The sequence below is a fragment of the Rhinopithecus bieti genome, unplaced genomic scaffold (assembly GCF_001698545.2).
Source record: "Rhinopithecus bieti isolate Rb0 unplaced genomic scaffold, ASM169854v2 scaffold_2574, whole genome shotgun sequence".
Taxonomy (NCBI): Eukaryota; Metazoa; Chordata; class Mammalia; order Primates; family Cercopithecidae; genus Rhinopithecus; species Rhinopithecus bieti.
Genome location: NW_016804493.1, coordinates 2,073,956 through 2,097,325, shown reverse-complemented (window position 1 = coordinate 2,097,325; position 23,370 = coordinate 2,073,956). Strand labels below are relative to the sequence as shown.

Below are 23,370 nucleotides of genomic sequence, written 5' to 3'. Positions count from 1 at the left end.
CCACTCTCCTCGTAGTGGGTGCTGGTGTGCGCCACCCCAAAGCATCCTTTTAGAATCTCAGTGCTCACTCCCCCAGCTACCAGGAGTGATGGCAGCTGACAGCTCACAGGTGGTTTCTCCTGAGGAATTGTCCTCAGCCAAAGGAAGTCTCTTTCCCCAGGGTGCACCCCTCCCTGGGGGCAGCCCTCATTCCTGACTGGTCAGTTCAGGGGTGCAAAGGCTCAGTTCCCTTGCCTTGATTCAGTATTACCCAAGGAACCATGCTATGTCTGGAACGTTGCAAGGATGAACTGAGACCACTTTACTGATATATCAGAGTTCAACTTCTCCCCGTCCCCAGTCCAGCTTCCCTCCTGCCCATCCAGGACTTGTCTTCTAGAACACTCCCTATCAGACCTCTTGCTGCAAATCTCAGTCTCGGAGTCTGTTTCCCAAGGGAAACTGACCTATGGCATTTTCTTTGTGTCATAGTGAGGACAGTGATGCGGATAGCAGCTCATATTTATTGAGCATTTACTGTGTACGAGGTACTCTGTTTTACATATACTGTCACATGCAGTCCACACAATAGCCCATAAGGTGGGTATGTTACTATCCCATTGTTGAGATGGAAAAACTAAGGCCCAAAGTCAAGCAACCCACTTGAGGAGGAGCCAGAAAGCTAATGCTAAAGATCTAAACTTAGCTTTGGTGATTGCAGAGGACTACTTGGAATAATTCTTTGGGGAGAACTTTCTGGAGGTTGATGTTTTGACTTCATGGTTATATTGTATATTAGCATGTGCCCTGGTGGCTATATGAGCACTTTGCCTACACTCTAGAACAGGGGTCCCCGGGCCGCAGACCAGTACTGGTCTCATAGGAGCATGAACCCTATTGTGAGCTGCGCATGTGAGTGATCTAGGTTGTTTTGTTTTGTTTTGTTTTGTTTTGTTTTGTTTTGTTTTTTTGAGACGGAGTCTCGCTGTCTCCCAGGATGGAGTGCAGTGGTGATATCTTGGCTCACTGCAAGCTCTGCCTCCCAGGTTCACACATCCTCCTGCCTCAGACTCCCAAGTAGCTGGGACTACAGGCGCCCACGACCACACCCGGCTAATTTTTTGTATTTTTAGTAGAGACAGGGTTTCACTATGTTAGCCAGGATGGTCTCAATCTCCTGACCTCGTGATCCGCCCGCCTCGGCCTCCCAAAGTGCTGGGATTACAGGCATGAGCCACTGCACCCAGCTGGTTGTGCACTTCTTATGCGAATCTAATGCCCGATGATCTGTCACTATCTCCTGTCACCCCGAGATGTGACCATCAAGTTGCAGGAAAACCACCTCAGGGTTCCCACTTGATTCTACATTATGCTGAGTTGTATAATTATTTCATTATGTATTACAATGTAATAATAATAATAGAAATACAATGCACAGTAAATGTCATGTGCTTGAATCATCTGGAAACCATCCCTCCACCCCTGTTCCATGGAAAAAAAAGTCTTCTGTTAAACTGGTCCCTGGTGCCAAAAAGTTTGGGACCATTGCTCTAGAAGACCACTCATCAACACATTGTGATCAGTTTTCCTTTTTTTTTTGTTTTTTTTTTTTTTTGACGGAGTTTCACTCTTATTGCCCAGGCTGGAGTGCAATGGTGCGATCATGGCTCACTGCAACCTCTACCCACCAGGTTCAAGCAATTCTCCTGCCTCAGCCTCCCTGCGTAGCTGGGATTACAGGCCTGTGCCACCACACCTGGCTAATATTTTGTATTTTCAGTAGAGATGGTGTTTTCCCATGTTGGTCAGGCTGGTCTTGAACTCCCAACCTCAGGTGATCCACCTGCCTCAGCCTCCCAAAGTGCTGAGATTACAGGTGTGAGCCATCGCACCCAGCCGTGATCAGTTTTTATGATTCTGTTTCCCCATGAGAATTTGGAACCCCTTGTTAACTTTGGGCATCCACTACCTAGTATACGGCATAGTATACAGTGAGTGCTCAATGTGCTAGTTGAGTGGAAAGGTCTTGTCTTTGTAACTGGGAAAACCGAGCGATGATTTTTCTCTAGGAGAGCCAAGTACGTTAGTCAAGAGCACAGGCCCTGGATTTACATTGTTTGCTTTCACAAGCAACGTAAACCAGGTAAAACCAACATTTTGTAAACCGCAGTGTGCCTTCGTTATTGTTCTCTGTAAAATGGGGGTAATATTGTTGATCTCTTAGCATCGTTTATCATTGTTGTAAGAAATGAAATGACACTCAACACTATGCCTGACACATAGCAAGCACCCCATGAAAGTTTCCTATTACAATTACTAGCCACAAATCAATTCTTTTCCTTCCCATCCTCCATCATCAGAGAAATTAGAATGGTCAGATTTCTGTTAGCTTCTTGGGGATGCCTCCAACAGTCACAAAGCCCTATAGGAAATAGAGCCTTCTCAGAAAGAGTCCATCCTTTTTTGATCATTTTTTTTCCATGGGAACAACTGACATTGGGGTACTCAAGTGGTCCTTTGCAACCCTAACAGCACATGAGAGTATGTGCTTTCACTAAACAGACTCTCAGAGCTGGGGCCAGGATGTGCACATTCAGAAAAAAATAAAAGTCGTGATGATCCTGACTTGCATTTATAAAAGTGGTTGTATTCAAGGCTCACCCCCTCTTCTCAGCAATTGCAGCTATGGGTGGAGGGAGGGGATCTACTGCCATTGCTCACAAAGAGAGAGGGTTCATAGTCTTTATCGAGTTTACTACACATGACTTCAAGGTGTCTTGGAGCTATTTCATAGAATCATGAGAGCTCCAGATTTGAAGAAAGGATGTCAGCTAGTCTTGTGTTTTAAATTTCCTCCATGACATCCTTCATGGTCTTCACAAACATCCTTAGTAACCAGGAACGGGGCAGCCTGTCTGATATTTTTATCAGCAACTTGGATGTAGAAGCTTGTGTCATGATAACCACATTTTCACAGGATACAAATCCAGGAGGGAGAATTAATTTTTTTTTTTTTTGACGAAAGAATTAAGATTCAAGAAAGAGACAGACAAATGAGAATGATGAACTTAATTTAATAACACCAAATCTAGCAAGGATAACTATAATCTTCTGGACTAAGATCAAAAATTCAACTGCCCTGGAGGACAATGAGAACTTTCATCTACTTTCTATTTAGCCATTTAATTTTACTCTGTCTCATTTAGAAAAGACTTGAATTAGCTTTAAAAAATATTTAAAAAATCAGTGATTCTCTAAGTGTGGTTCCCAGATCAGCAGCATCAGCATTACTTAGAAACTTAGAAATGAAAAACTTAAGACTTCACCCCAGACCTACTTGAGTCCAGAACTCAGAGGTGGGGTCCAACAATCTGTGTTTTAACCAGCCCTCCTGGAAATTCTGATGAACAATAAAGTTTGAGAACCATTCACAATACTAGTAATACTGGTAATGGAGTGTAAGGATTTAAAAAGTAGAAACTCCAAAGTACTCAGAGATTAAGATGAAGTTGAGTATTAAGATGAAATAGAGGCCAGGCACGGTGGCCCAGCACTTCCCACACTTCCCAGCACTTTGGGAAGCCAAAGTGGGAGCATGACCTGAGCCCAGGAGGTCAAGACTGCAGTGAGCCATGTTCACACCACTGCACTCCAGCCTGGGTGACAGAGCTAGACTCTGTCTCAGAAACAACAACAAGAAAAGTGATATAGAGAATGAATGTGATCAATTTGGCTCAGAGCTTCCTAACAGCCAATGCAAAGAAATAAACATAACCAATGTATATACTGTACTGAGCCTGTAAGATCCATAAAGCCAATCCTTGTGCTGAGATTTGAGGAAAAAATACTGTCTTCATAAAGTCGTGAATATATATTGTAGCAAATTATATACTTAACAAAATCCCTACAGTAAGTATTAAAAGTAATGGCACAAATCACAATTATTTCTGCACCAACCTAATAAAACAGTGGGTTTCTGAAGATTCTTTGGCAGTCTATCTCTTAATTGAGCTAATGACAGAGCAAGACTTGGGATTTCTATTGAGTGTAACATGAAAATATAGGATGGGGCTCTATAATCTGCATCAATAGAGAAGTAGGTTTCGGAAGAGGGAGATTTGTTTACTGATCTGACGTTATTTAGATTTTCATGATTGTTGCTGAGGATACCGACAACCTGAGGAAGGAACAGGATCACAAGAGGCCTAAGATCTTTTCATATGAGCAACCTCTGCCTTCCTTTCACCAGGAGAGTAGAAGACAAGGGAGCATCTCCACGCTACCTGTATCTTCTTTGCTAAACTCCTTCTTTGGAGTCACTTTTCACCTCAAATGGGAAAATTAATAAACTATAGCTGGGCTGATTCTTTTGTCATCCACTTAGTGATGTCTTTTAAGAAATCAAATGTGTCATCATTTGATATTGTTAGCATATCCAAAAAAATATTCCGAACGATAAGCTTTGGGGACAAGAAGACATAGAAGCCTACCGTGGTTTATAGATCACGCAATGACAGCCTGGCGGTCAGAACTCAAGCTTGGCAGTCATCTAAAAAGGGCTCATATTTCCAGTTCTGGTACCAACTATATAACCTTGGACAAGGTACTTTATTCTCTCTTGGCCTCACCTCCCTTTTGCACAAAATGGAGATTAAAACACTCCATCCCTTAATACCTAACATGTAGCAGTATCATCACGGGAGCAATGTTTGTTGACTTTGGTAGGACAAAAATAAAGGCAGCTAAGTGTCTCTCAGGAGACTTTACAGGGTGATGTTCCTCACTTACTGGATAACAGAAAAGAAAGTGTAGAGACCAAGGCTAGCTTTTAGCTCTGAGTCTAAGCATACAAGTCAATGTCTTTTTTCTCAAGACCACCAAGTGTCTCTGTCTACCTAAGCTTTGATTTTGATAATGTTTGAAACAGAGCCCACAGGATAAAGGACCATCTAACAAACAAAGTATGAGAGCTGGGGAAGGCTTCAGAGACTCAGCCAAACTCCACCACTAATTGATGGCAGTACAGAGACTAAAACCGAAGCCACTGCATCTGTTTCCTTTCACTGCTTCCTTTCAGTCTTCTTGTCCCTGAATCTTTTTTTTTTGACGGAGTCTCACTCTGCCACCCAGAGTGGAGTGCAGTGGAGTGATCTCCGCTCACTGTCTTCCAAGTTCAAGCGATTCTTCTGCCTCAGCCTCCTGAGTACCTGGGACTATAGGCATGCGCCACCACGCCTGGCTAATTTTTGTATGTTTGGTAGAGATGGGGTTTCACCGTGTTGGCCAGGCTGATCTCGAACCCCTTACTACAGGTAATGCACCTGTCTCACCCTCCCAAAGTGCTGGGATTACAGACATGAACCACCATGCCCCGGCTTTCCTGAATCTTAAAATTCTTTATTTTAGTAACATTTGATTTACTTGAGATTTCATGGTGTTATGGGATACACAAAAAGCAAGGAGTTGGAAGACCTTTACTCAGGTCTCAACTCTGCCTCTGTCATGTGCTGTCAGTGTTGTTGTGCTGCCTTTAACAAGTCAGTTTTCTTATCGGAAGCTCAATGTTCACATCTATTTAATGGGATTAATGGTATCTGCACTTCTTGCTTTTCTCAGCTTGTTACGAAGTTTAATGAGATGTGTATGAAAGCACATGACAAACTGTGCTGTACTATACAAATAGAAGAAAGTGTTATTATTTTAAGGAACTGTCCCCCAATTTTCCTGTATCTTCCCTCACGTGTCTTCAGATCCCTCATTCTACGTTTTGAGTTTTCAGGGTCTCTTTTCAAACCTCTGTCTTCATTCCTTCAAGATGCTATGTCTCAATAATAACTCTTTCAACTTAGCCTCTGACTAATAATTTAGTATGAGAAGAAAACTGAGACAGTCTTATATTATTTATTAAAATTATACCAATCTTTGAGAAAAATAGGATTACCTGGCAGAACTTTATGTCAGGCACTTTCCAACACTATTTCTTTTTTTTGCAACGATCTCAAATGTTTAAGAGCTGTATAAAATTTTACTCCCTTTGTGGGCCTGAGTAATTGGGCGTAGTCATTGCCACCCCAAAACATTCTAAGAATCATATTACCTTAGAGAATACTGGAAACTGTAATTGTGCAAAACAGGGGCATTAACATGCCCCTGTTTTTTTGTTTTGTTTTGTTTTATTTTTTTTTTCTGTTGTGGTGGAAAAGAAAAGGATTAGACTCAAGTTTTTAAGTTCATAGATTTCACTATTTACTATCTGTGTGGCCTTGGGCAAATAACTTATTATCTCTAAACAAACAAAGTTATTTGTTTTGTCTCAGGAAAAAAAAATAGAGTCAACAATGTCTGTCCCAGTGGGTGATTGGGAGTGATTGATTATGGTATTCGTTTGAGTTTGTATCTTTTGGTTTCATGTGACAGGGACCACACAGGTAATCCAAACAAAGAGCTTCTGCTATAAACACATGTGTGAAGTAATGAAGGAACTCATGGAAATCAGAGAGCAGGAGGTGTGATGGAGCTGGACCTCCCCAAGCCCAGAGACTGGACCTCTGCTCATTCTAGGGAGCTCAGCAATGGAAGTCTACAAAGCCTCATCCTGGTGCAGGGAGTTGGGTTGACTCTGTTGCTCTTCATGTTTGTTCTTTTAATTCTTCCATCTATTGGCTTTTCCACGTATGCTTTGCCAAAGCGCGGGTCAACTAGGTCTCTCTCACTCATTTCTGTCTTTTGACATCCTTTCTGTTGCTAAGTCATTCTCTTGATGTGTGTTTCCCAATTCATAGTTTTACAGAGAACACCCAGTTCTTGGACCAGCTCATTTATTCAGTTTAAGGAATAGGTTCCTGTCTAGATTATGAATGGCCACTCCTCCAATATTGGGCCCACATTGGTGCAATCAACTCTCTGCAAAGGGGAAGATATAAAGAGCCATAAACATGGCTCTTGTATGTGCAAGGGCGGGGCATAGAGAGGTTCCCCATAAAGAGGTAGAGTGTGTTGCCTAAGGGGTCAGGTTCTAGACTTGGCATGAATTCAAATCCTGACTTTGACACTTTGAAAAGATGTCATGGCAAGCAGGTTACTTAAGCTCTCTGGGTCTCAGTTTTCTGATCTGAGAAATTGGTGTGATAGTTCATACCTCATAGGAGGAGTATTGATGAGTCTTAAATAACAAAAGTCAAGCACTTAGCACAGTTCTTGACACAAACTAAACCCTCAGCAAAAGCTAGCTATATCCATATCAGGAGAAACAGGTCTGATCCAACACTTGAGAGTACTCTATTAACAATTATTTACATCCGCTTTGTGTGGAGATAAACAATACTGACCTGTCCTAGTCTCCGTCTCCAAAATACACCTACGTCCTAAAAATAGGGGGCATTCTCCATGACCTGACAGAATCACCTAATGCCTCACTGAGGAAACAGGGTGCTACAGGCTTTTGAAAAGTCAGTGTTAGGCTCTTCTCACCGGAATTTAAGTAGCTGACTCTCAGTTTACCATCACTGGGCCCAGTTCATGCTGGATGGCGAATGCAGGCAGCCCAGTTGAGCAGCGTAATAAGTGTCAAAGATGAGGCAGGCCTTCTCCAGGGGGCTGCCATGTTTGCAGAAATGGCAACTAATTTCTTCCAGCATTTTTCCAACAGGGTCTTGGGAAATCATTGGTTTTCATGCAAAGAAAAATACAGTGAGCTAAAATATACATTAAATGAGATGGAGTGCTTGATTCAGGATGTAGAAATTTCCTTTACTGTTATATAGTGATGTTTTATTTATTTGGTTTTGTCAGAAAATCGGCCGTTTTATATAAGTGAAGTTCAGAGATAGTTGAAGTTTTTCCATGTCAGTTCTGAAAGTGTTTTTAACTTTTTTTATGAGTGTCTTCCTAAAATATATCACATACTTCTGCCTTCTTAACTGAAGATGCAAATTTCAAGGCTAACATGTATTGAATACTGACTACGTGCCTGGCACCACATGTCAGTGCTTTATGTGCATTAATTTTCAATGACAGCCCCGTGAAGTAGGTACTGCCATAACTCCCACTTTACAGATGTGGAAACTGAGGCATGGAGAAGTTAAGTAACTTTTCCCAGGTTATAGAGGTAGAAGTGGTAGAACTGGGATTTGTACCCCATGCTCCCCAAGCTCTTAAGGAATTGGCCATGTTATTGGATAACATTTCAGTTAATAACTGACCTGGATAACTGCTAACCATTAAAGTAGGACCTTTGGGAGTCTACATATATCATTCAGAAACGTATCCATTACTCCAAACATTCTTTGACTGCTTTTTAAAAGGAATTAGTACTCAAACTGGCAGTGCATATTTTTGAATATCCATGACTATTTCTTCATTCAGCAGATGCTACTTGAATCTCTACTATATTTCTTTGGGTCCGATGCATGCCAGGCACACTGGAAGCAGAGAAATATGAGTCATATGGCTGCCTTCAAGGAGGGTGCACTTTAGAGAAGTACCGGCTGGGACAGTATGTGAAAATTCTCTAATTTGTGGTTGGGAAAACTTTGAGAAGGTGGTGAGTTTTGAGCCCACACTTCAAGGAAGTCATTTTACTCACCTTTATTCAGTCCCTTTGTATGAGACTCATAAGTGAGACCAGTGGTCACAGGTGGAGTTAGGTGCTTCCTTGGGTCCAAAGAGATCAGAGAAGAAATAGGAAACATGTGCTTAAGAACTAGTTCAAATTGGCCAGGCACAGTGGAACATGCCTGTAATCCCAGCACTTTGGGAAGCCGAGGTGGGCGGATCACCTGAGGTCAGGAGTTCGAGACTAGCCTGGCCAACTTGGCGAAACCCCATCTCTACTAAAAATACAAAAATTAGCCAGGCATGTTGATGTGCACCTGTAATCCCAGCTACTTGGGAGGCTGAGGCAGGAGAATTGCTTGAACCCGGGAGGCGGAAGTTGCAGTGAGTCAAAACCACACCATTGCACCGCAGCCTGGGTGACAAGAGTGAAGCGAAACTCCATCTCAAAAAGAAAAAAAAAGAACTAGTTCAAGTCATCTAGCTTGGAAAAGAAGTTGTGGTTGGATGCTAATGGATGTTGGGTCACACTGAAGAGTGTAGTTTCTATAGTCCGAGTCTTTCTAATATGGTGGCTTCTAAAAACAGAAAGTACAGGCTGGGCGCAGTAGCTCAAGCCTATAATCCCAGCCCTTTGGGAGGCTGAGGCGGGTGGATCACCTGAGGTCAGAAGTTCAAGACCAGCCTGGCCAATACGGTGAAACCCTGTCTCTATTAAAAATACAAAAAATAGCCGGTCGTGGTGGCAGGCACCTGTAATCCTAGCTACTCAGGAGGCTGAGGCAGGAGAATTGCTTGAACCTGGAAGGTGGAGGTTGCAGTGGGCCGAGATTGAGCCATTGCACTCCAGCCTGGGCAACAAGAGCAACACTCTGTCTCAAAAAAAAAAAAAAAGTACATTACAACCACATCTGTTGGGGAAAAAATCCATGTTTAATGAGGTGTTTTCCCATGTGATTAGCAAATGGGTGTTAAATGAAATTCCCAAGAGTAGTTCTGATAAAATAAAAAGAGTCCAGGATCATTGCTAATAGCATCATTGGAATCAAGTGTATGGTTTTCCATTATGATGACTTTGAAATATTTTAATAACTTTCTTATTCCAAAAGTAATGTGTTAATCAGAAATTTCCAGTAATATCTCTCATCTGGAAATAACTAAGATTTTTGAAACACTCCAGTATTTCCATATCTATTGGGGCATTCCTTTGATCTCTCTTTGAGTCCCGTCTCCTCCAGTGGAACATAATGTAATCCCCTGATGGCTCATATTCTTTATTATGGGAGCTGTTTATGCATAGTGCTGGTGTAAGTGTGCGTGATGATTGAGGAGAGATGGTTGGTTGTTTTGAGACCTTTTTAGTTAGGTCTTCTTTCTTTTTCTCAGGCACTGGCTGGTTGCCATTGGGTCTGGCTGCTTTCCATGTGTCTGTTTATAACCTCTTCCTGGTAAATTTTTTACCTTTGATTAAGTACTAGGAATTCTAATATCCAGGCTAGTCAGTATGTTTTTAGAGTAAGCATAAACAGGTTCTGAGAGAAGACAAAGGGGCCATCTCTTGAATCAGTGTAAACTCTGCAACTACTGCTTTCATTGCCACAAATGTATTACTTGTCTGCATAGAGGTAATTGAATTTTGCTTTATTGGTGACATCTAGCTAAGTGGCATTACTCTTAGTAATACTTTGCCAAAAAGAAAAAAAAAAGCGAGGAAGGAGTGAAGAAGGGAGGGAGGAAAGGAGGAGAAGAAAAGGAAGAAAAGAAAACCAGGTCGGTGCTTTCTTTTGGATCTCATGTTGAATTTCTCTCCTTTCACGTTTGCTTTTCACAGTGGATTAAACTTCATTGACTTGATGGTGCGACAAGGGAATATTGACAACCCTCCCAAGACTCCCCTGGTGCCAGGATTTGAGTGTTCTGGGATTGTTGAAGCTCTGGGGGACAGCGTGAAAGGATATGAGGTAATGTTTTGACTCTCACTTGAAGAGTAATATTCATTTGGAATCCATTGAGACAACAAAAGATGATGCAGAAAGAAGTATTTGAAATAACCTATGGCGTGCATTTTTATTATTGTCTTCTTATTTGGACTATTGACAATGTTTATAGTCATTAAGGTCTCATGCCTTTCTTATGGACTATCTTGGTTGCTCCCGGAAGCATTCTGGTGCAGTGAGCAGGACAAAGCTTGTCTCCCCATTTATTCATGTCATGCAGCTATTAAACAAAAGTATTTGGTGTTGGATTAACTAAGTTTGCATAGCCCCTTCCCATATCCAGAAAATCCAGAATGATTTTCTCATCATCTTCAGCTCAAAATGCAACTACAAAACACAGAAGTTTGGAGGAAATGGACTCTCTATTATATAACTTGGCTCCTTCAGATAGTCACTTAACTGGTACATTTAAGTGATCATTTATAAATTCCTAACTATTTCAGGGATTGGGAAAGTAGCATTTTGGATGAAGAAGATCTTAAAGAGTGGAGGTACCTGAGAAGTAGAACAGTATTGGCCATGGATTGATGGCTTTGGAAGTAGGGAAACGGGCAAAAAGGTTTATTCTATTATACTGACTACTTTCGTACATGTTCAAACTTCTCCATAATAAAACCTTTTTTAATTTGTAAAAAGATATATGACCCTTCCTACTATTATAATGCAAATCAAATAGAAACCAATCTATAAAAACTTAGAACCTGTGTGCAAGTCAATTGCACAAAATTGCAGTCGTTTGGAGTCAGAAAAACCAATGCAAATCAGGTACAAGAGCTCTTACTTCATAACTAAGTGCTCCCCTAGGGAGGAATGAACATTTGAGAACCGACTATAATCAGAACCATGGAAAAGTTATCTTTTTTAAGCCTCCACCATAGCCCTGCAAAGCAAAGATTGTTATCCCCTTGCAGATGAGGTTTGAGAGGGTTCGGTAATTTTCTGTGAGGTCAGAAGGGTAGTTAGTACTAGCAGAACCCGGATTTAAATCACCAGAGCTCGTTTATCCTTCTTACAATCTCATGATCTTCATTCCCTACTCCCAGTCCCCAAATACCGCAATAATAAATGCAGGACAGGAGAACTAAAGAAGAATTCTACAAAATGCAGTGCCAAAATGCCCTTGAAATTGAATTGGAGCCTGGTTCTCAGTCTCAGTGTGTCTGAGCCTCAGTATCCTGTGAAAATATCAATATGCTCCAAATTCATTACGGAAAATGTCTGGAAATCTCATCCCACTTATCAGTATTTTTGCCAATGGTTTCCAGATAAGACAGCACATACATGTTGAGAAAGAGGCAGTGAATGAGCCTTTTCTTTTTTTATATACGAATTTACATTTTTCTGTCCCCAGGTAAGCAATATAACCAGAGGCACACTATCTCACCCTGAAAGTGCTGCACATAAGAAACACTATCTTCTCTTCCATCCTCCACATGGTCCCCAAAGAAAAAAATCATGCAGCTCACTCCGTTAACCCCGAGCGTTGAATAAATAACCAATTATTTTAGAATATAACAGGAAACAGGGGCATTGTTGGACTTGGTTTAGAGGGAGAACTTACTATACTTGATTATGTATATTTTTCCTTTCAGTATGACTTATCTTTTGCTAATTTGCCCTGGCTTGTTTACTATCAAGCCCACACTTTAAACTCTGTCCCTTCCCATGACTTGTGGCTGCACCAAAAAAATAAGTCACCTACTCGTTTCCAGTCAGGGTGCCATATGGGAGAAAACTGGCACGAATATTCCTTCTATAATTTTGACTTAAGATTTTCAGTCATATTGGAGATGGAATTCCTTGCAGCAGCACACTGAATAGCTCTCTCGGTTTGATAGATTCCAAGGGATGATGAAAAGCCATTACTGGAGGCCCAGTAATAAAGGAATAATTTGGGTGCATTTTGGCTGCACCCAAATTATTTTTTTTTTCTTAGCAGAATCAAATAATGAGATGAAGTGGATATGTTTTAAATGTGCCTGCCTCTGTACTCTGAGGCTGGAGCTGAACCCATGGCTTGGACATATTTGCTATTTTGATAATGAAATGGAAGTGGTGCAGCAAAGTCGAAGAAGAGATGTGTGAACAGCCAGCCCTGCAGTGATGACCATGAGACCACTGTTAAGGTGGTTGAAATATTCTGTTCATTATACTCTGTGCTGACCCTGGAGGCCATCAGTTACTCTGTGGGACTGAGGCTGTGTCTTTGAGTTTTTGTGATTCTGTGAAGAACAGGATGCTAATGTTAGACCCTAGTTATATTCTGATGCACTGAAGATGATATTCTTTTCTTTTTTTTGTTTTTTTCTTTTTAGATGGAGTCTCACTCTGTCACCCAGGCTGGAGTGCAATGGCGCAATCTCAGCTCACTGCAACCTCTGCCTCGCGGGTTCAAGTGATTCTCCTACCTCAGTCTCCTGAGTAGCTGGGATTACAGGTGCCTGCCACGACGCCTGGCTAATTTTTTGTGTTTATAGTAGAGACAGGGTTTCACCATGTTGGCCAGGCTGGTCTCAAACTCCTGACCTCAGGTGATCCACCCATCTCAGCCTCCCAAAGTGCTGGGATTACAGGCGTGAGCCATTGCCCCTGGCCTGAAGATGATATTCTTCACATTCATCAATTGGTCTTCACCCCTACAGTGGGACAGCCTCTCTTTCCCCTCAGTTTCCTCCTTAGACAGCTGTTCCTCCTGCTTCCTGAAGCATAATGAGTCAGTATTTAACTGCTGATTGCTAAACTGTGAATTCCATCAGGTCAAGAACCAATCTGTTCTTTTTTTTTTTTTTTTTTTTTTTTTTTGAGACGGAGTCTCGCTCTGTCGCCCAGGCTGGAGTGCAGTGGCCGGATCTCAGCTCACTGCAAGCTCCGCCTCCCAGGTTCACGCCATTCTCCTGCCTCAGCCTCCCAAGTAGCTGGGACTACAGGCACCCGCCACCTCGCCCGGCTAGTTTTTTGTATTTTTTAGTAGAGACAGGGTTTCACCGTGTTAGCCAGGATGGTCTCGATCTCCTGACCTTGTGATCCACCAGTCTCGGCCTCCCAAAGTGCTGGGATTACAGGCTTGAGCCACCGCGCCCGGCCCTAATCTGTTCTTTTAAAGAGCGAACATGTATTGCTCTTTCCTCATTTTCCGTGCACCATGTTAAGTGCATTGTGTGTGTATTATGCCATTTAGTTTTCATAAGGACCTTTTACTAATATTATACCTATTTTGGAGCTGAGGAGAATGAGCCCTGAAAAGTTCAACTAATATTTCCACACTTGGTAGGTTCCCCTGTTATGCACCTGTAACTTTATGTTTCCTTTGGAGCACTTATCTCAAGTGTAATGAATTAATTATTTGTATCTGGAATCAGACTCTCTGAGGCCATTTCTTTAATGGTTTCAAGAGGGTTGAGGTGGGCTGCCACACCCGGTCAGATTGAACTTTTACCTAACGCTAGGAGGAGATGACAATAGTCATGGTGATTCCCAGGGTTTCCGTGATTCTCTCTCTACAAATATATTAGCACTAAGAAAACTCACCAGGGTCTTGGCTGAGGCTACTGCCAGCTAGATGAACCAGTGCTGCTTTAGAATCCCCCTAAAATCAGCAAAAACACACATTTAGCTGAAGACCAAACCCCTTACCAAGAAAAGGAAAGCTCATCGATACTCACATCCTCAAGCTCGAGCTCTGTAGGGGTGTTTCCCATTGTCTCTGTATCTTTTCCTGCAGAATAAGAGAAGGACCCTCAAACCAGCACAAGCCGTCAGTCAGGATAGCCTCCTCTTAGTAACCGCTTGTCTTAGCAACACCAAGAAGGTGGAAACTAGCTAGAACAAGGGAGAGCTCTGCAGAGAGACAGATCTGAACTAGAAGCCTTCTGCTTCTGCTTCTGCTCCTCAATGACTCCTTCACCTTCCAGTCTCAATTTTCCCATCTATATAAAGGGCACAGTAATAGTTCATTATGAGTCATCAACTTCAAGAACTTCATGGAGTTCTTGTGGGAATTATGTAAGGTCATGTAAATAAAGGCACTTAGCCCAGATTCAGGAACATATTAGTTTTTGTTTTGGTAAATGCCATTTATCATTATCAATAACAATAGCTCCTAGCACCCCTGCCCCAGCAGAGTTTCCCTGCCCCAGCAGTTCCTGCCCTAGCAGTGCATTCTAGTCAATTGCAGACACTGGTTTTCCCCTTTAGACCTAGAGATGTTTCCTATGAGACTATTGAAAGCTTCTCCAGGATTGAATTTCTTCCCTTATTCTCTCCCATTTCCCACCCATGGAGAAGTTAGACAAGGTTCAGTTGCTTGTAATTATCCATCAACCCATCACTCACTATGCATTGGGTCATGCATTTAGAATCCATAAATCAATAAGACCCAGCCTCTGCCCTCTGAGGTCTCCCCATTTAGAGGGAGGCTAGTCATGTAAAAGGATAAGCCAGTATTATAATGGGATCTGCACAATGATGAAGGATTACATAAGGAATCAGGTGGACTTTTGTTGAAATCTTGTCTTTTTTTTTTTTTTTTTTTTTTGAGACAGGAGTCTCACTCTGTTGCCCAGGCTAGAGTGCACTGGCATGATCTCAGCACACCGCAACCTCCATCTCACAGGTTCAAGTGATTCTCCTGCCTCAGCCTCCCAAGTAGCTGAGATTACAGGCAAGCGCCACCACACCTGGCTAATTCTTTGTATTTTTAGTAGAGAAGGGATTTCGCCATGTTGGCCAGGCTGGTCTCAAACCCCTGACCTCAAGTAATCTACCTTCCTCGGCCTCCTAAAGTGCTGGGATTACAGGCGTGAGTCACCGTGCCCAGCCTGAAATCTTGTCTTTACCACTTACAACTGTGTGGTCTTGGGCAACTTATTAACTGCTTTGAGCTTTAGGTTCCAGTCTATAAAATGCGAACAACAATAAAAGCTACCACATAGGGCTGTCATCAGAATTAAATGCAGTAATTTAATTTGCTGTGTACTCAGTGCCAGCACACAAGCAGCACTCAATAAACACAAATACTAGCAGCAATAAGAAGACATGTCAGTTCTGCTTTTGTAGGGGAAGGTTGGTTATCAGGGAAAGTTTTAGAGAAAACATTTGAGCTGAGCTTTAAAGGAAAATCAATACTTTCCAAAAGAAAGCGAGTGCCAGCTGCAGAAATAGCAGATACAAAAGCATGAGGGTGTGAGCATGCGCTTTCCTGTGTTTCCTGCTGCTTTTCCAGCATGGCCATAAGGGAGACACAGGCGTCAATACTGAACAAGCACAGGGGCTGAGTCTTCCTTTCTCCTTTGCTCACATTGTCTGAGCTCCCACCCACTGCTGCCACTTCTTATTGTTAGCTGATATTTTTTATTTTTATTTCTATTTTTATTTTTTGAGGTGGAGTTTCGCTCTTGTTGCCCAGGCTGGCATGCAATGGCACGATCTTGCTCACTACAGCTTCTGTCTCCCAGGTTCAAGCAATTCTCCTGCCTCAGCCTCTCGAGTAGCTGGGATTACAGACATGCGCCACTATGCCTGACTAATTTTGTATTTTTAGTAGAGACAGGGTTTCTTCATATTGGTCAGGCTGGTCTCGAACTCCCAAACTCAGGTGATCCACTCGCCTCAGCCTCCCAAAGTGCTGGGATTATAGGCGTGAGCCACCGTGCCTGGCCTGGCTGATGTTTTATTCTTAATTGTACTCTCTCTGGGACAGACTGCTGTCACCACCAGTGTGGAGAGTCACTCCCTTCCAGTATCCAAGAAGTCTAGGGTCATTTAGGGGCTTGGGGAAGGGGAGAGAAGGCATGTGGGGTCTGAGGCAGAGATAACATACAGGTAAGTCTAGGCAAGGACTTCTCCCTCTCCAGCAGTCCGGGGAGGATTCAGAGAGGGGAAGACCTGCTTAGGTTTATGCCAGGCTACCCAAGGATAAGGAAAGGAGATGCAAGGAGGCAGTGAGAATGTCCTCCTTGCCCAGCTGTCAGATCATCATGTTGATTAATTACTTGCCTCTTTTCTCAAAACGAGCAGACTAGACTTTGCCTTGCTCTTGTTGCTGTCACGAGAGCCCCAGAAGACACACTGGGGCAGAGCAATTTAATTCTGTGGTTCAGGCATCTTTCCTGAATTAGGTAACCCAAACCCCCGCCCCTGACAGAGTTACCCTGGCAGCTGGAGAGAGGTGGCCAGGCTCACTTAGAACATTGTTGATGCTGTCCCCAACTGTCTCATTCACCTGAACTCCTCATTACCCAGGTCTGAATGGCACCAAGATAAGTCTGTTGTCTTTATACTATACCATCCTATAGCCAAATGGACAATCAAGTCCTCTGGATCCTGTTCCAGACACACACTGAGGCTGAAGCAGCTCTATTCCAAAATACACAGAACTGGCCAACCTGGAAAATCCCCAAGGTTTTGGGAGCGCTCACCTCCAGGCTACTCTGACATCCCTTGACCCCACCCACTGTTCCCACACCCAAAAAATGAACTCTATTATCTTTGGACCAATATCTGAAACATCGCCATCGTAATTTCATGCTTTTGGCTTAAGACTGCATTCTCTGCTGAAATATTATCCCTTCCAAGTAGATTTGCCTCTAAGCCCTATCACTCATAGCACTTGCCATATGAAAATATCAGGGAGTATGAATAATTTGAAAGCATGAGCTGTACCTCATTGACAGTTATATCTCCAGTGCCTGGAACCTAAGATCAAGAAGGGGCTTCATATGCAAACATGGCTCATTGTGATGTCATGGAAAAATATTTGGAATTAGACAGGCTTCACTCTGTATGTCATTAGGGAAGATACTCAACCATTCTTAGCCTCAGTTTCTTCATATTATAATAAGAATAATATCCTATTAAGCTTTCACGTAGATTAAATAACCGACAAAATGAAGATTACAGTCTAGTACATTATGATTGTTTAGCAAATCATAGATTTTATAGTGATCAAATGTACATATAGAAAAACTTCTTGGCCGGACACAGTGGATCATGCCTGTAATCCCAGCACTTTGGGAGGCCAAGGCGGGAGGATCACCGAGGTCAGGAGTTTGCAATCAGCCTAACATGGTGAAACCCCGTCTCTACTAAATACAAAAAAAAAAAAAATAGCCAGGCGTCGTGGTGCATGCCTGGAATCCGAGCTACTTGGGAGGCTGAGACAGGACAATCGCTTGTACCTGGGAGGCGGAGGTTGCGGTGAGCTGAGATCGCATCATTGCAGTCCAGCCTGGGAAACAAGAGCAAAACTCCATCTCAGAAATAAAGAAAAGAAAAAGAAAAACCTCTCATGAGGAGGAATCCATTCTCTAACCAGGCTGTAAGTTCCTCATGCTTGGCTATGGGGACTACATTTTTGAGAAGTCCTAAAGGAAGGACAGAAAGTTGCCAAGTCAAAGCATGAAGGAGAGCTCTGCATCGTTTTGCTACCTTTCTTAGATGCACTGACACTTCCCAGGACTTTTACTACCACCTAAATAATGTTCAGAGTTTCAAGGAATGGTTCTCAACTAACCAGCTTAGCTGGTTCTGGAGAGGAGAGGGTAGTGGCTGAAGCTGGGTGGACAAGAAACATAGACTATCAATGGTTCATTAAATCAGTTCTATTACTTGTGAAGTATACACATTAGCTTTTTCACTGCAAATTTATTTTAAAAGATATGTTTCGTCGAAGTTTAAAAACAAATGATTGTGATACTCAAAAATTTGGATAAAGTGTATGAGTCAGTAGAAACAATGTGTTTGGACCATGGATAGCTCCCAATAATACTTTTTTTTTTTTTTTTTTTTTTTGGAGACAGTGTCTTGCTTTGTTGCCCAGGCTGGAGTACAATGGCGTGATCTCAGGTCACTGCAACCTCCGCCTCCTGGATTCAAGCAGTTCTCCTGTCTCAGCCTCCTGAGTAGCTGGGACTACAGGCACGTGCCACCACACCTGGAGAATTTTTGTATTTTTAGTAGAGATGGGGTTTCACCATGTCAGCCAGGCTGGTCTTGAACTCCTGACCTCAAGTGATTCACCCGCCTCAGCCTCCCAAAGTGCTAGGATTATAGGCATGAGCCACAGCACCCGGCCAGCTCCCAGTAATTCTGTTCTCTCCTTGAGCCTCTGTCATGAGGTAGCCTCCACTAACTCTGTATTTCCCCATGCCCAGATTGGGGACCGTGTCATGGCATTTGTCAACTACAATGCCTGGGCAGAGGTGGTCTGCACACCAGTGGAGTTTGTCTACAAGATCCCGGATGACATGAGCTTCTCTGAGGCTGCTGCATTCCCCATGAACTTCGTCACAGCCTACGTGATGCTGTTTGAAGTTGCCAACCTCCGGGAAGGGATGTCTGTGCTCGTGCACTCAGCTGGTGGTGGTGTGGTAAGTCAGCTCTTTGTAACTTCTCTTCTTTAAGGTCATGATGGTGGAAGTGGAGTGACACCCCCGTGAGGTCTTATGTTAGCTATGTCCTTTAGTAGGAATCATCACTGTGGTTCTGGTGGAGTTCACATGGACAACAGAGCCCATATGGATGATTGCACTGGGGACAGGATAAGCCTGAGAGATGGTTTCTCTGCAGTTTTGGAAGGTTGCCAAAATGACATGTGAGGAAACAGTGGCTCTCAGAGATGGTTTCTGTTGAGAAGCATTCTCAACAGTCTTGGTATCATGATGAAAGGTTGTGTCAATCATTGTAAGATGTCTTACGAGTCATCTACTACTGCTATTATTTGAAATGACAAAATGGTCATTTTGTCAGTGATTTAGTTTTTTCAATAAATTGCAGTGGACTGGAGATGGTTCCCATATTAATGACATGCTTACTAATTTGTATTCTACTATATTTTCTTGAGTGGGAGAAAGGTGGGCAGAGATTGTACTAGCACACTAGAAAACATACATAAACCTGAGTACATTCATGAAAGTGGGTACACATGTCAATGTCATCAGTCAGGTGTGTCTCTGCCAAGGGGGAGAATGGTGGAAATCAAAATTTCTGCTGTGGATTTCAGGGATGGCAGAAATTTCTCCCATGGTTTGTCTGTGTCTCAGTGCCAGTCATTCAGTGTATACTGCATGCCCACTACCTGGCAAGCACTATATCTGTCATTGGTCTACTGGGGTCTGGGTGGAACATTAGTGTTTCCGAGAGTGGAAAGTACTACCCACTAGTTCAAAACATATTTATTAAACACATAGCATGTTCTAGACTCTGTGGATGTAGAGATTAATACTCTATCTTAGAGGCTTTGAGAGGTTCTCAGAGTCACTGATTTTGTGGTTTGATGGACTCAGAAATAAACTCTTATGATTTGGTGTATCTCAGAGATATTTCGCTGGAGGTTTTGCTAGCATACCATTGATTTAAATAAAGAAAAACTTGGCTTTCTATAACTATCCAAACGCTATATAGTGTGGAGCACATTTCTGTTGTTTTTATCTAAGAAAACAAGCTCATATCCAGAACCATGAAGGCAAAGATAGGAAACTTTAGGAATGCCTTAAGAAAAATATCTTCAATCACTTTAGCAAATTTGCTGATGTCTTTTGACCATGAATAAAGACATCATAAAAACTAAGCAGCCCGTAGAAAAGCAATGGCTTTCAGTTCCAGTGGATCTGCTAACAGCAAGCGAGCCATTTAGAATGCTGGCATTTATGATCTTAGTGTGCTCAGCATACAAAGCATTAGAGACTTGTTTTCATACGATCAGCATAAGCTTCACTCTTTACAATGATGCTGGACTCAGTTCTGCTGAGAATTCATGTGTATACATTGGCACCTATGATATTTCATTTCATGTTTTTATTTTTATTTTGTTCTTGGAGCAAAGAAGAATGTATCAGGGGCGTGTGTCTTATAAAAGAGAAAATAATCTTGGAAAATAAAAAATGTTTTTATCATGCTTTATTCTGGGCTTACAGATGCTACCAACAATACGAACTAAAGTATAAAACAGGTGAAGGAACTGGGGAAAGTGGATAATGAGGGTTGGAAAATAAGTCAATGCACGTACCACAGACTCTGCTGTCCTAAAGCTTTGCTGAAGATGAACAACAGTTTCGTCTCTTCGCTTTCTAATAGTGAGTGAAAATAGGGGGAAATGGTCATCCACGTGAACTAGTGTTCATTTGATTGAAATAAAGCAGTTACTAGAGGTAACCATAGCTAACACTGGTTTTGGGGACCAGAGGACTCTTTCTTTCTCCGTGGTTTCTCATAAGAAATGTATGCTGAAATGCAATAAACATGCTCAACAAAGCTGTTATAGTAAATGCAACTATTTCCATGAAGTTTTTTCTTAGGGTGCACTCCTAATGTAATGCAAGAGCAACAAAGTAAAGCAAAATGTAGTGAGAGCATATATTCTGGGGCCAAAAGGATGTGGTCTGGTTTAATCTTCAGACAGAGTTGAAAAGCGCAGTTGGACCCATCTCTAGGTGGGCTGGTCTCTCTGAATAGCATTTCTCGCAACCAAGATTTGATAGGTGGTGTGTGGCAGCTCAAGGTTACCGTTAGAGAAGAGACTTCTGGCCAAGTGCGGATCCACATATGTGTGCACTCCACTGAGCTGGGATGGGTTGGGCACTGTCTTACAAAATCTAAGGAGTCCTGAAGAGAGCCCACACCGTCACACTCCCCCACAGGGAGAGACCAGTGAGTCCCTGGCACCTGCATGTTACCTTACCTGACAAAAGGAACTTTACAGGTATGACTAATGTAAGGACGTTGAGATAGGGAAGTTATCTATCCTGCATTATTCAGGATGACCCAGTGTCATCACAAGAGTCCTTAAAGGTGGGAGTGGGGGCCGGGCGCAATGGCTCATGCCTCTAATCCCAGCACTTTGGTAGGCTGAGGTGGGTGGATCACCTGAGGTTGGGAGTTCGAGACCAGCCTGACCAACATAGAGAAACCCCATCTCTATTAAAAATACAAAATTAGCTGGGCGTGGTGGCGCATGCCTGTAATCCCAGCTACTCAGGAGGCTGAGGCAGGAGAATCACTTGAACCCAGGAGGTAGAAGTTGCAGCGAACCGAGATCACGCCATTGCACTCCAGCCTGGACAACAAGAGCAAAACTCCATCTCAAAAAATAAAAAAACAAAAAATAAAAAAGGTGGGAGTGGGAATCTGAAGAATCAGAGAGAGATTGAGAGAAGCTACACTGCTGGGTCTGATGGAGGAGGAGGCTGTGAACCAAGCACGCAGGTGGCCTCTAGATGCTAGAAAAGGCAGGAAATGGACTCTCCTCTGGAGCTTTCAGAAGGAACACAACCCTGCTAAGACCTTCATCTTAGCCCAGCGAAACCCATTTTGCCCTTCAGACCTCTAGCACTTTAATATCCTAAATCTGTGTTTTGAGCCACTAAGTGTGTGTTAATTTGTTACCACTTATGGGAAACTGATACTACCACTTTCCCTGGAGGCTGCCTCTCTCCCTCCCTTTTCATTATGGCCAGCCGGCAGAGGCCTGAAGAAAATAAAAGCAGCAAATTGCAGAACTAGGATTCCTACCCCAATTTGGCTGATTCCAAAACCTCTTTCCATTCAACAGCCCAAAATGTTGGGAGAGCCAGCCCAGATTCTTCAGTCCGTCATTTAACAAATATTTGTTCAACCTCTACCCAGGGCTCAGCATAGATGTTTTCAAGATCCAAAAGACTGGCCCAGGTACACATTTCCTAACCTGATGTCAGTAAGATGACAAAGAAGATTAAACTAGTAATAGCTGGGGCAAAAATTTCCTAAACAGGGTTATGTAAAGTGTGTAGCCCTAAGGGCACCAAGACTTCTGAGTTTCATCAAAGGCTGGGATGGGGAATTTGCAGACAGCATATGAGGAATAGCCAACTTAGCTATGGTTTTAAGGAAACTTGAATACAGCATGGAAAAATAATTCAGTCCGGAGCAGGATACACTCTCACTGGAATTGCCCGCTGCCTCCATGCTCTGTCATATCTTTGAGGACATTGTTTTCGTCTGACAATAGCATGACCAGATGGCCCCAAACAGCAATGCTCTTACTAAGATCTTTAGGAAGTGGTTGAAAATTGGCTCACAATCCTTTGAAGGAAAAATAACAGAATAAGTAACAGAATGAGACTCATGTTGGGACCTCAAGAGTTTTGTTTTCAATCCCATTTAATGAGCCTTGTTGATGAAGGTGCTATGACTCTGAGCCTCTTGATCCGGGTGTACTGAGTTTCTGGAGAGTGGCATTACTGTTCCTGTGAGGTTATTTACATTTGTGTCTGATATCTGATGCTTTGTAGTTTTCAGAGTCCTCTTACCTTTATCATCACATCATCTGAGCAGAGATTACTATAGGCAGTGAGCAAGCATCGTTCCCGTTTTCCGGAAGTGGAAGCTGATGGTTAGAGAAGATGAAGTGAACCCAGGTGCCAGCATATGCCCCAGCTTCCTGACCCCATTCGATGCTGTCACTGCTCCACCACCCCCAGCCAGACCCTCAAGGGAGATGAGATGCCCCTCTATTCTGTACCTTTTCAGAAACTGTCTCAGGGAGGATAAGTCAAGATTAGCACTCTCCCGTCCCGCCACTGTGACCTCACTCTACTCAGAACACTCTTTATCTTATGGTGCGCTCCTAATGTAATCTAATAGCATCAAAGTAAGCAAAATTTGAAGCTCTGAACTCTGTGCCTTTTCACATGTTGTTTTTTTCTTTCCAAAATGGTATTCTCTCCCAATTCAGATGTCAGATCCTCTGGAAAGCCATACTGTCCTCTCTTGTCTGGGTAGCCTTAGCCCTTTAATAAAAGCTATAGGAGAATCCTTATAGCCTTTTATTTGTTTATGGTTTGATATGGTTTGGCTGTGTCCCCACCCA

At 42.7% G+C, this 23,370-nt stretch overlaps 1 protein-coding gene and 1 long non-coding RNA gene across 2 annotated transcripts in view; one reads left to right on the top strand and one right to left on the bottom strand.

The window, feature by feature from the left end:
* Positions 1-23,370, top strand: part of VAT1L (vesicle amine transport 1 like) — a 195,145-nt gene that overhangs the window by 19,218 nt on the left and 152,557 nt on the right. The window contains exons 2-3 of the mRNA XM_017868657.1: positions 10,364-10,493; positions 18,680-18,895. Of these exons, the coding sequence (XP_017724146.1) occupies positions 10,364-10,493; positions 18,680-18,895 (346 nt within the window). The remainder of the gene's footprint in view (positions 1-10,363; positions 10,494-18,679; positions 18,896-23,370) is intronic.
* LOC108527404 (uncharacterized) lies at positions 10,601-17,250 on the bottom strand. Its single transcript, XR_001884799.1, has 4 exons — positions 17,190-17,250; positions 14,192-14,244; positions 14,058-14,115; positions 10,601-10,749 (listed from the first exon to the last, which is right to left on the bottom strand). It is a non-coding gene; the product is annotated as an uncharacterized LOC108527404 (long non-coding RNA).